Source organism: Otolemur garnettii, unplaced genomic scaffold, assembly GCF_000181295.1.
Source record: "Otolemur garnettii isolate 467f Iridium unplaced genomic scaffold, OtoGar3 scaffold00202, whole genome shotgun sequence".
NCBI lineage: Eukaryota > Metazoa > Chordata > Mammalia > Primates > Galagidae > Otolemur > Otolemur garnettii.
The window spans coordinates 893,665-905,841 of record NW_003852597.1 but is presented as its reverse complement, the minus strand read 5'-3'; the positions used below and the strand labels follow the sequence as shown (position 1 = coordinate 905,841).

The 12,177-nt window shown below is 48.9% G+C and overlaps 1 protein-coding gene across 3 annotated transcripts in view; it reads left to right on the top strand.

Moving 5' to 3' along the window:
- The window catches only part of RNF220 (ring finger protein 220), a 248,544-nt gene that overhangs the window by 197,575 nt on the left and 38,792 nt on the right, over nucleotides 1-12,177 (top strand). For all 3 annotated transcript variants that reach the window (XM_003801196.3, XM_012812339.2, XM_012812340.2), the window contains one exon: nucleotides 9,119-9,251. In XM_003801196.3, coding sequence (XP_003801244.1) covers nucleotides 9,119-9,251 — 133 coding nt within the window. The remainder of the gene's footprint in view (nucleotides 1-9,118; nucleotides 9,252-12,177) is intronic.

Genomic DNA, 12,177 nt, shown 5'->3' with positions numbered 1-12,177 from the left:
AAAAAAAAAAAAAGAAAGAAAGAAATTTACAATCTGGGTGGTGCCTGTGAGTAGGGCGCCAGCCCCATATACCAAGGGGAGCAGGTTCAAACCCAACCCTGGCCAAACTGCAACAAAAAAAATAGCCAGGTGTTGTGGCAGGCGCCTATAGTCCCAGCTACCCCGGAGGCTGAGGCAAGAGAATCGCCTAAGCCCAAGACCTGGAGGTTGCTGTGAGCTGTGATGCCATAGCACTCTACAGAGGGCAACAAAGTGAGACTCTGTCTCTTAAAAAAAAAAAAAAGAAAAGAAAGAAAGAAATTTGCAATCTAAACAGGGTGATAGGTCCTGCAGACCTGTAATCCTACCACACTGGGAGGCCAAGGTGGATGGATTGCTTGAGCTCAGGAGTTCAAGACCAGCATGAGCAAAAGCAAGACCTTGTCTCTAAAAATAGCTGGGTTTTGTGACTGGCACCTGTAGTCCCAGCTACTCAAGAGGCTGAGGCAAGAGGATTGCTTAAGCCCAAGAGTTTGAGGTTGCTGTGAGCTATGATGCCATGGCACTCTACCCCAGGCAACAAAGTGAGACTCTGTCTCAAAAAGAAAAAAAGTGACAGACACAGACAACAATAATTCTGTGTGACAAGTGCCCTGATAGAAGTAGCACAAGAGGCTCTGGGAACACAGAGGAGGCACCTAACACAGTCAAGGGAAGCTATCTGGGGAAAAAGTCCTGCACTGAGTCCTAAAGGATGAGTATGAGTTAGCCAGCTTACGCACTAGGCCCCTGCAATATCCTTTTTGGTTGTTTGGCAAGCCCAAGGCAGAGACAAATAGGCCTGTTTGGTTCCAAGTGACCCTGGGACTGCTGAAAATGTCACCTCTGCACCTTCAGCACCAGCCATTATCCTGAGGTCTGGGCAAGAGGGTGCACAGCTGTTTTCAGAACATCCCCGGGCATCAGCAGATAAGTACGGGCCACAGCTAAATACGCGTCTCTCCCCTGCCCGCCCTACCCCCACCTCCTCGACCAGGGATGCCTATTAATCCTGACAAATGATGACTTACGAACATGTAATGCAAACTGATTCATCATACATTCAAATCCACCGCCCCGCCCCAGCGGGAGGCCCCAGCCAGACAAGTGTATTACACGGATAATGTATTTGACGTATTAATAAAACCAGCTGCATTGCTCTGGCGCGGGGACTGGGGAATGCCAATATACGATGACAGATCACATATTGATGAAATCCAGATGTTTGGAATCATAGTCTTGGGGCCTTGTTCATATTGACTGAAGGTAAAAAATGCCGTCTGTCAGCGCGTTAACTCTTCCTGTCCCACACTCAGCAGAGGTGCCAATCATGGTTTTCTGGAGAGAAGGAGGAAGGGAATGAGAAAAAGGGGAGAGTGGATGAGAAATTAGGTGGTTTGGATGTATGATGGATGGGTGGCGTGGAGGCTGGACAATTGTACTATGGATAAAATGAGTGGACAGGACACTTTTCATGCCTTATGTTCTCGACCTCTTAGCAGCATTTGACCCTTCTGATGGCACTCCCGCCCTTCTTGAAACTCTTTCTTGGCTTCCATGACATCACACTTTCCTTGTTTTGATCCTACGTCTCTGCTGTTCCTTGTTAGTCTTTGATGACTTAAACTTCCTTTATCTGTTAGAGTTAATCAAGGGTCTATTCCAGAATCTTACTGTACACATTCTCCCTAAGTGATCTCTGAATTTTACTCATTTATTAATTCATTAAGTATTTATTATTTACCATATGCTAGACATTGTTCTAGGTACAGAGGATCTGGTGGTGAACTTTCATTCTTACCTATATGTCAGTGTCTCCCAGGTCTAGAATTCTAGCTGCCTATTCGGCATTTTCACATGGCTATCTTAAGAGTTCCTCCAAGTACTTCTGAACTGAACTCATTTGCTTCCTCATCAAGCCCACGCTCCTCGTCCTGTCCATAAGTTGGTAAATGGTCTACCACCTAGCAGGTACTCAAGCCTTAGAGTCGTCCTTACCTCCTTTCTGTCTTAACTCCCATGTCCAATCCGCTTCTTTTCATCCCCATCATCACCGTGCTAGATCAAGTCACTGTCGTCTCTCCCTGAGTGAGATGACCTCATGAACGATCCTCCTGCATCTGCTCTTGCCTCTTAGACCATTTGTTACTTTGCAGTTAGAATGATCTTTTTAAAAGACAAGTCTGATATGTCACTCTCTGGCTTGAAACTCTTTGGTGGCCTTTTATTGTATGTTAAAAATAATATCCAAAATCATTAACATAGTTAAAAAGCCCTCTAGGATGTGGCCTCTCTATCATCGTATCTCAAAGCTCTGCCCCTCACTCCTGTTCCAGCCACACTGGACTTTTCTCAGTTTTTCACTTAGGCTATCTTCCTTCTGTACCTTCAAACATGCTATTTTCTACCTAGAACACCATTTCCCTCAATCACTGCTTGACTGGTTCCCACTTATCCTTCAGGCCTTTGCTTAAATGTCACTTCCTTCACCTTCTATACCAGAAGATATACTCCCATGGTTCCATGTACTTTTCTTTGTCTAAGACCATTCTGGGGGAAACTGTTTAATGTTTCTATCCACTGTTAGGTCCTAAGCTCGTGAGGGCAGAGACTGTCTCCATCATACTCATTATTGTCTACATCTACAATGCATCTATTGTATGCATCTACAATGGCAAATCCATAGCAGTCCAGTAGATGTCTGTGGAATGGTATCAAATCATTAGCTAGGTATGTGGATAGGTAGGTACTTGGATATTGTTTAGATTTGGAGTAAGACAGACTTAGATTTAAATCCCTACTCTGAACTTTATGGATCTGTTTCTGCCTTGTTTTGAGCACCACTGTCCTCATCAGTATGGAGGAGATAATAACGTCTATCTTGCAGGACTGTCGTAAGGACCAAATGAGATAAAATATGTGCATATTAACCTACTGCCTAATATTACATAATGAGACTTAATAAACAGTTGCCATCATTGGTCAGATAATGGATAAACAGATGGATAGACAGATGGACACAATGATGTACAAACCAATAAATAGATAGGAAGAAGAAACTCCTTGTACTCTGGGTACCTACCGAGTGGTAAAAGATCTTGGCCATAGCAGGGAAGAAAGCCAGATACAGAGCAAGACTGTTGTCCGGACCGGGCAGATGTAGGCACAAACAACAAACTGTGGTAGTGTGCTGGAGACAATAAGGACTCCTCACTTGTACACAGCCCTGAATTAATCATATCTTCACAAAAGTCCTGGGAATGAGATATTATGATCCTCGTTTCATGAAAGGAGAAATGAAGCTCAGACTGTTAAGCTATTTGCTCAGGGTCACACAGCTAGTAAGAGGTAACTCCACTGAATTCCACTTGACGTTCTATTCTGTATTTTGATCTCTAGGAAATGGAAGCCCTTCCATTTCAGGGAAGAGGATATACATGTGTACATACCACAAACACACACATGTACCCACATATATACTTTCTGAGGTCCCAGTCTCCATTGCTGTTGTCATTACAGTCACCCTCACTGTCACCCAAACAGGCACCAGACATGTCTTCTGTGGTTGGCAGAGAAAAGATAAGGTGGTGATTGCTACTTGGACGAGCAGAGAGGAAAGAATGGAACTCCTGTGGAACAGAACTAGGACAAGCAGGAGAGGCAATCATGTGGTGGGGAGGAGCAAGGTCAGATGTGGGTTAGTGATTGAGAAGAAAGCTTTCCCTTTGACTGAGACCCTGGGCCTCATATGTCCAATTCTATACCAGCCTTCACTATGGAAGATGGCAGAGAGAGAGCACCCCAAGCCAGCCTTGAGTGGCCTGTTCCCAATGGTCAAGTGATTCCCAACAGACGAGGGCAGCAGAGGGCTGATCTAGGACCCCAGGTACCCAAGGCCATGGCTGCACTGGCAAGAGCCTGGCAGGCTAGGGAGAGGACTGCTTTGCCTTGACCTCTGCTGTCTACTCAGCAGGCCTATCCTTCTTCACTCCTTTTGGAGCCTGGCTATTGTCAGGTGGGGAAGGTATTCTAGTAGCTCAGGGAGGGCAATGAACCCTCTGGAGGTCTTATAACTAGAGCACCTTCAGGCTATGACTGGTTGCCCTGACCCTCAGACCCTACCTCTGCAGAGTCACTTTTGAGCTCAGGTTTCCACGTGTAAGGCTGAGGATAGGGTCAGGCCTCCTCCCCTCCCTGCCCTCCCCCTGCTTGGAGGATACCTGCAGCAAGCAGAAGTGAAGGTGGCAGGTACTGCCGCGCTGGGGTGGTGGGGAGGGCGGCGAGGTAATGAATGTGGACGGGAGGCGGAATGAGCGATCCATCTTTGCATGGGAGTGGGGGGGCTGCGGGCGTTCCCCCAACGCACTCACACACTCAATCAGGCGCTGTCAGACCTCCGGCCGCCTGGCATTTTGGTGAAGAATCTCTCAGCTAAAAATTGTTGTCAGTCCCATTTCCTCGTTATCAGTGCAAGGGCTGAGGCAGCGCCCGGGGATTAGCAGAACAGCGAGCGCCCGCACCCGCCATCCGCTGCCGATAACACTGGGCCTCCCGCCTCACCTCCCCCATTCATCATCTTTAGCACTGACAGCCCGTCCCAGTCCCTGTCCCCTCCTCGTGCTTCCGTGCATGCTTCCCGCATCTCCCCACTATGCTGCTCAGCCTGGCTCCTCGTGCAGGAGCCAAGACCTCCTGAAGAGGGGCAGAATTCAACCAGGGTCTGGATGACCTAGGCCCACCTGTGGCAAAAGGGTGTGGCCAGCTACTGGGGGACTGGGCATGTCCTGGACAGGAGAGAGGAATGCTCAGGGAAAGGATCCTCTCCTACAGCCTGCCTCCGTTGGGCTCAGGGTGCCTACCCCTAGTGCTGCCTGCAGGACTGGAGCAGGGATTCCTGCCTCAGATAGGCAACTGGGATGAGGACTTCCCAGGGCCTTGCCAAACATTGACTCCTAGATTCTGGGAACTGTGGAAGGGAAGAGCCAGAGGATGCCTCCTCCCAAGCCTGGGAAGAGCAGGGGGTTGAGGGGCTTCATTTCCACCTCAGCAAAACCACAGCCCCCTCCTCTTGGCCATCCCCAGCGGTTTTATGGCCCATTTTATGGCCACTGTAATGGCCCAGGTCAAAAGCTTCAGGGAGCTGTATTCTGGGAATTATGCAAACGAGGAGCAAGCCCAGGGCCAGAGTATGGATTTTGTCATTAAACCTGGACAGGCCATGTCGTTAGTGCAGTAAAACCCACGTCATGACCACAGGTCTCAATATAAAATTATAGGGAACACAGCGGGGGAGGGGACACAGGCAGCCCATGGCCATGCTGACACCTGCCATTCTAACCCCTGAGAAAAAGGGGGTGGGATGGACAGCAAAGGCTGCAGGGTCCCTCTGCTGATCCCTATCAGTGCCATTCTTAAAGTTGGGAGCCAGGAAGAGGACCCAGTGTCCACTAGGGAAAGTGAGGTAGCTCAGAAAAGTAGAATATCGGCTCGGTGCCTATAGCTCAACCAGCTAAGGCGCCAGCCACGTACACCTAAGGTGGCGGGTTCGAATCCCCAGCCCGGACCCGCCAAACAACAATGATGGCTGCAACCAAAAAATAGCCGGGCGCTGTGGCGGGCGCCTGTGGTCCCAGCTACTTGGGAGGCGGAGGCAGGGGACTCGCTTGAGCCCAGGAGTTGGAGGTTGCTGTGAGCTGTGATGCCACGGCGCTCTGCCCAGGGGGACAGCTTGAGGCTCTGTCTCAAAAAAAAAAAAAAAAAAAGAAAAGTAGAATATCCCCATGGCAGCAAAGCAGATGAAGTGAGAGCAGGTATATGGGAATGCTTAATGCCTGGTCTCCGCACTTAGAAAGAGGAATCTGGACTCCAGGAAGCCTAAGAGCCAGACTTGGTGTCCTTGGCTAAAGGAGGCTGAATCCCTGATATTTCCACCTCAGCCCACACCCCACATCCTAGATCCTCCTCTTTCTTCTGCCTTTACAACCGAGATCCCACCTTGATGATCTGTCCTTGACTTTCCCTTCATCTCTCCTGTGAGCAGTCCCTCCCCTGTGGGTCCTCCCAGCCCTCCTCTGCACCCCCAAGGCCTCCCACAGTTCTGGTCCATGCCTCCCTAGCAGTTCTTACCTGCATGACTGGGGGCATCCCACTAATTTGGGGCCTTCTTGAGGCAAGAATATGTTTTATTTATCTCTCAGCTCCAGTTTTTCCTAGAATAATACCTGATATAGAAGAATTGTTAAATATTAATAAATGTTTGCAAGTAAATAAATAAATGAAGCCATGAGATCAAAAGCCAAATACAAGGGTCTGTGTCCAGTTCTGAGCTTCAGTTTGTTTCCCTATCTGTAAAATAAAGATAATGGCCTAGAGAATGTCTAGGGTCTCATTCACGTCTGAGATTCTCTGGCTAAGTAAAGTTAGGGGCAGGGCTGAGACTGGAGTCCTCATCTCCCACCTCCCAGATCAGAGCCGCACCCACTTCTTTCACTCAGAGCTGCCTTCCAGGTGTCCCCTAAGCACCTGAGACACAGCCACCTGAGACACACCTTCCCCACCTCAGAAACCTAGCCACATATATTGGAGCCATATCTACCCCACCCTGGCCCATGTAAAGCCACACCTGGCACCCCAGCCCCACAAGTTATCCGGCTTCTAGGACAATCTGCATTTCCCTACCACCTTCCTTCTGTCCCTTCCTCCTTTCCTCTTTCTTGCCTCATCATTGAGCATCTACTCTGTGCCAGATGTGCAATAAATTATCTATAAATACAAAAAGGGGGGGGAAAGATTGGTAGGAAATATTCCCTGCCCACAAAGAACTTACAACTTATTCATTACTCATTCATTTGCTTCTGCTCTATGCCTGGTAAACTTCTAAGGTGCAACTTAAATTTTACTTCTTTGGTTAAGCCTTCTCTTTTTTCTGCTCCTCAAAACACACACTCAGAATGAAATGCAACTTTCTTTGAGGCCTCAGATGCCGCATCATCATCAGTAATCACCCTCAGTCTTGAGAGATGATTACATCAAGGGGAGATAGGTCTGTGCTCAGCCTGGTCTGGGATCCTCCTCAGGTGCAGGGCCGCTAGATTTAGCATTTGGAAATACAGGACATCCAGATACATTTCATGGCTCAGGGTGGGCAGAGTGGCAATGGAGGGGGTTTTAGCCCTGGAGGAGGGGTTCACTAGAACCGTCAAGGTCCTTGCTAGCATGTTTTGCTCTGGTTGCTATCAAGGACAGAGTCTGGAATACAATTCAGACTCCCAGCTAGCCCTCATGTGCCTATGCATTGGGGTACACAATTTGAAGGTCCCTTTTGGAGAGACAAAGCCCAGAATCAGTGAGACTCACAAGAGGCCAATCCAAGTGGGAAGTAGTGAAACTTGAACAAGGAGAGCCTGAAAGCCAAATGTCTGGGACTTGACACTTGACACTTCAGTGAAGGTGGGAGAGTGGTAAGGCAAGGGAGGGGCTTAGATGAGGCTGAGGTTACAGGCTTGGGTGATTAGAGTGATTGGTAGATGAAAGTATTGTTCACGGCTCGGTGCCTATAGCTCAGTGAGTAGGGCGCCAGCCACATACACCGAAGCCGGTGGGTTCGAGCCTGGTCCAAGCCTGCAATGACAACTGCAACCCAAAAATGGCCAGGCCTTGTGGCCTGTAATCCCAGCTACCTGGGAGGCTAAGCCAAGAGAATTGCTTAAGCCCAAGAGTAGGAGGTTGCTGTGAGCTGTGGGCACTCTACTGAGGCTGACATAGTGAGACTCTGTCTCAAAAAAAAAAAAAAAGAAAGAAAGAAAGTATTGTTCACTGAAATGGGCAATGGGTAGGGCTGAAGAAGAGCAGGTTTGGAAGGGGTGAAGGAGTTGAAAAACTTAATTTTGAGGTTCAGATTTGTATAGGACATCCAGGTATTGATGTCCATTAGGTGTTTGGATATAGGAATCTAGAGAGTACAAGAAGGATGTGGGCACCTGTGGTCCCAGCTACTTGGGAGGCTGAGGCAAGAGAATCGCCTAGGCCCAGGAGTTGGAGGTTGCTGTGAGCTGTGATGCCAGAGCACTCTACCGAGGGCAATAAAGTAAGACTCTGTCTCTAAAAAAAAACCCCCCCACATACACAAGAGGGATGTGGGATAGAAATGCACATTCTGCTGTCAGCAGGACACAGGTGGGAATTAAGTACGTTAAGAATGAATGAGGTCGGCTCGGTGCCTATAGCTCAACCGGCTAAGGCGCCAGCCACGTACACCTAAGGTGGTGGGTTCGAATCCCCAGCCCGGACCTGCCAAACAACAATGACGGCTGCAACCAAAAAAAGAGCCGGGCGTTGTGGCGGGCGCCTGTGGTCCCAGCTACTTGGGAGGCGGAGGCAGGAGACTCGCTTGAGCCCAGGAGTTGGAGGTTGCTGTGAGCTGTGATGCCACGGCACTCTACCCAGGGGGACAGCTTGAGGCTCTGTCTCAAAAAAAAAAAAAAAAAAAGAATGAATGAGGTCAGCCAACACATGGAATGAGAACAGAGGTCCTGGGGAGAAGTGAGGAACACCAAGAGAATGCTACCCTAGAAGTCACCTGCTCCTTTTCCATCTTTCTGAGTCTTTCAGACTGCGAGGGCCTCAAAGACAGGGACTAGGCCTGATTTCATTCTCTGTCCCCACTGCTCTGCATTGTTCTACTCTGGTGCCTGACACCAGAGAATGTTTGTTGAATGACTGCAGAAACGAGTCCTCTTTCTCCTTTTCTTTTCATCCTCTAGCTCTGGGGAAAGTGAAAGCAGTGAGGAAAGGAGAAAGACAGAGGGTGCATTGGATATTCTAGGGGTGGGATGATTAAACACGCATGACACAGAGGGATGGAAGTTTGATTGCAGAGCATTGACTGTGTCTCAGTAGATTTCTGAATGGAGCAACTTGCTAAGGAGGCACAGTCTCTGGAGCTGCAAAGAGGAGTAATGCTCACAAGCTCTAAGACTCACCCCTCTTCAGGCCACAGAGCCATAGGGGGCAGCAGCAGACTTAGGTTGAGGACAGGAATGCTGGGTTTCCCTCTGTGGGCTAGCCCAGTTCATGTGTCTGTCTCTTCTTTCCTTACCAGGTAAGAAGAAAGCAGCAGCATTGTTTGACAGCCAGGCCCCGATTTGCCCCATCTGTCAGGTCTTGCTGAGGCCCAGCGAGTTGCAAGAACATATGGAGCAGGAACTGGAACAGCTGGCCCAGCTGCCCTCAAGGTAAGCCAGCCTGCCAGAGGAATCCACTCAGGGTTCTGGCCACCAAGTCGCAGAGCAGCTGTGTGGCCTATACCCCAGGCCATAGGGAGTAGACAGGACCCTGCTGTCATTCCCTGCTATTCTGCTTCCAATCCTCAGATCCTTTGGCTGAATGGTGCGGCCTTTCTCTTCTTGCTCTATTTTTGGAGATGGGAGAAGAATGATCCCTTCAGCCCCAGCCTCCAAAGAGCACAAGAGAAGCTAGACAGGGGGACAAGCCACTGCTGGAGCTCCAGCACTGCATGTTGACCCTTCGAGCAAGATAAAGGGAGCAGGTTCCAGGCCTTGCAGCCCCTTCAGAAGTATAGCCCTAACCAGGAGTGGTGACTCATTCCTGCAATCCTAGCACTCTGGGAGGCCTAGGCAGGAAGATTGCCTTAGTTCCTCCCTGAGCAAGAGTGAGACCCCGTCTCTACTAAAAACAGAAAAATTAGCCAAACATGGTGGCAGGAGCCTGTAGTCCCAGCTACTCAGGAGGCTGAGGCAAGATTTCTTGAGCCCAAGAGTTTGAGGTTGCTATGAACTATGGTGCTATAGCACTCTACCCAAGGAAGCCAGGCACAATGGGAAAAAAAAAATACGGTCTGGTCCTGCCATCCATGAATCTCAAGCTCTGAAAGGTGACAATCTTGTTTTTTTACCTTTTTTTTTTTTTTTTGTGACAGTCTTAAAAATGTGTTCAGGGGTGTTCCCTTCTGTCCATCCCACCTCACTCCCACTCTTCCTCCTGTTATCGATGCCTGAAAGACTGAGCTGAGCTCCTGGTGGAAGAGCTAGGTTACCAAAGGGAGCAGAGGCAGGGTATGACAAACTACCTAAAATCTTAGCCATTTAAAGCAACCACTTTAGGGTGGTGCCCGTAAGCTCACTGGGTAGGGCGCCAGCCACATATACCAAGGCTGCAGGTTTGAACCCAGCCTGGGCCAGCTAAACAACAATGATGACTGCAACAACAACAAAGAATAGCCAGGCATTGTGGTGGGTGCCTGCAGTCCCAGCTACTTGGGAGGCAGAGGCAAGAGAATCCCTTAAGCCCAAGAGTTTGAGGTTGCTGTGAGCTATGATGCCACGGCACTCTACCGAGGGCAACAGCTTGAGACTCTGTCTCAAAAAATAATAAATAAATAAATAAATAAATAAATAAAGCAACCACTTCATTGTGCTCATGGAATCTGTGGCATCAGGAATTCAGAGAGGGAATAGAGGGCATGGCTTCTGTCTGCTCCAAGATATCTTGGACCTTGGCTGGGACTACTCTGTGGCTGGGAGGTAGGATCACCCTGAGGCTCCTTCACTCACATGTCTGACATGAACAATGTGTATCTGCTGGGACCTTACCTGGGGGGGGGGGGCACCCAAAGTACCTACACACAGCTTCTCCATGTGGCCTGGGCTTCCTCAGAGCTTGGTAGCCTCAGGGTAGCTGGACATCTTACATGGCAACTTTGGGCTCCAAAAGCAAATGTTCCAGCCAACAAGATGGAAGCTGGATCACTCTTTATAACCTAGCCTCAAAGTCACCTAATGTCACATCCACTGTACTCTATTGATTAAGGCAGTATTAGCCCACCCCAGAATTCATGGGGGAGGAACATACATGCTCTCTTTTTTTTTTTTTGAGACAGGGTCTCAATCTGTTGCCCTAGGTAGAGTGCTATGGCATCATAGCTCACAGCAACCTCCAACTCCTGGGTTGAAGTGATCCTCTTACCTCAATTTTTCTATTTTTAGTTGAGATGGGGTTTTGCTTTTTGCTCAGCCTGGTCTTGAACTTGTGAGCTCAAGCAGTCCACCCACCTCAGCTTCCCGGAGTGCAGATTATAGGCGTGAGCCACTTCGCCTGGCATACAGACCCTCTTTTGATGGGAGAAGTGGCAAGTTTATACTGTATTATAGAAGCTTATGTGGGATGGGAAATATGATTGCAACCATCTTTGGAAAATATAACCTGCCACAGGAGAGTAGCCTGCCCGACTCTTATTCAGTTCAAGTCTTCAGATGTGACTCAGCCTCTTCCCTCTACCTTTTCCCCTAATGTCCTATGCAGGCTGCAGGGAAGCCAGTGTGACTCAGAAATGGTCCCTGCCCTCAGAAGAATTGAGAATGGGATGGAGACTGTTATACAGGGCTCGGCACCTGTGGCTCAAGTGGCTAAGGCGCCAGCCACATACACCTAAGGTGGCAGGTTCGAATACAGCCTGGGCCCACCAAGCAACAATGACGGCTGCAACCAAAAAATAGCTGGGCATGTGGCGGGCGCCTATGGTCCCAGCTACTTGGGAGGCTGAGGCAGGAGACTCGCTTGAGCCCAGGAGTTGGAGGTTGCTGTGAGCTGTGATGCCATAGCACTCTACCCAGGGGACAGCTTGAGTCTCTGTCTCAAAAAAAAAAAAAGAGAGACTGTTATACACGAAGAACTAGATCTGGAGGCACCAAACTGAGCATAGAGCAGAGAAGCCTTCCTCAGGGAGGGGAGGCCTGAGCTAAATTTTGAAGGAAAAATACTAGTCATCTATTACTGTGTTACAAACTACCCCCAAAACCTAACATCTTAAAACAATAAACAGTTATTATTTCTGTTTCTATGGGTCATCAATTCAAGAACAGCTTAGCTGACTGGGTGCAGTGGCTTGTGCCTGTAATCCTAGAACTCTGAGAGGCTGAGGTAGGTGGATTGGTTGAGCTTAGGAGTTCTAGACCAGCCTGAGCAAGAGAGATCCCATCCCTACTAAAAATAGAAAAAATAGCAGGGTATTGTGGCGGATGCCTGTAGTCCCAGCTACTCGGAAAATTAAGGCAAGAGGATTTCTCAAGCCCAAGAGTCTGAGGTTGCTGTGAGCTATGATGCCATGGCATTCTACCCAGGGCAATAGAGTGAGACTCCATC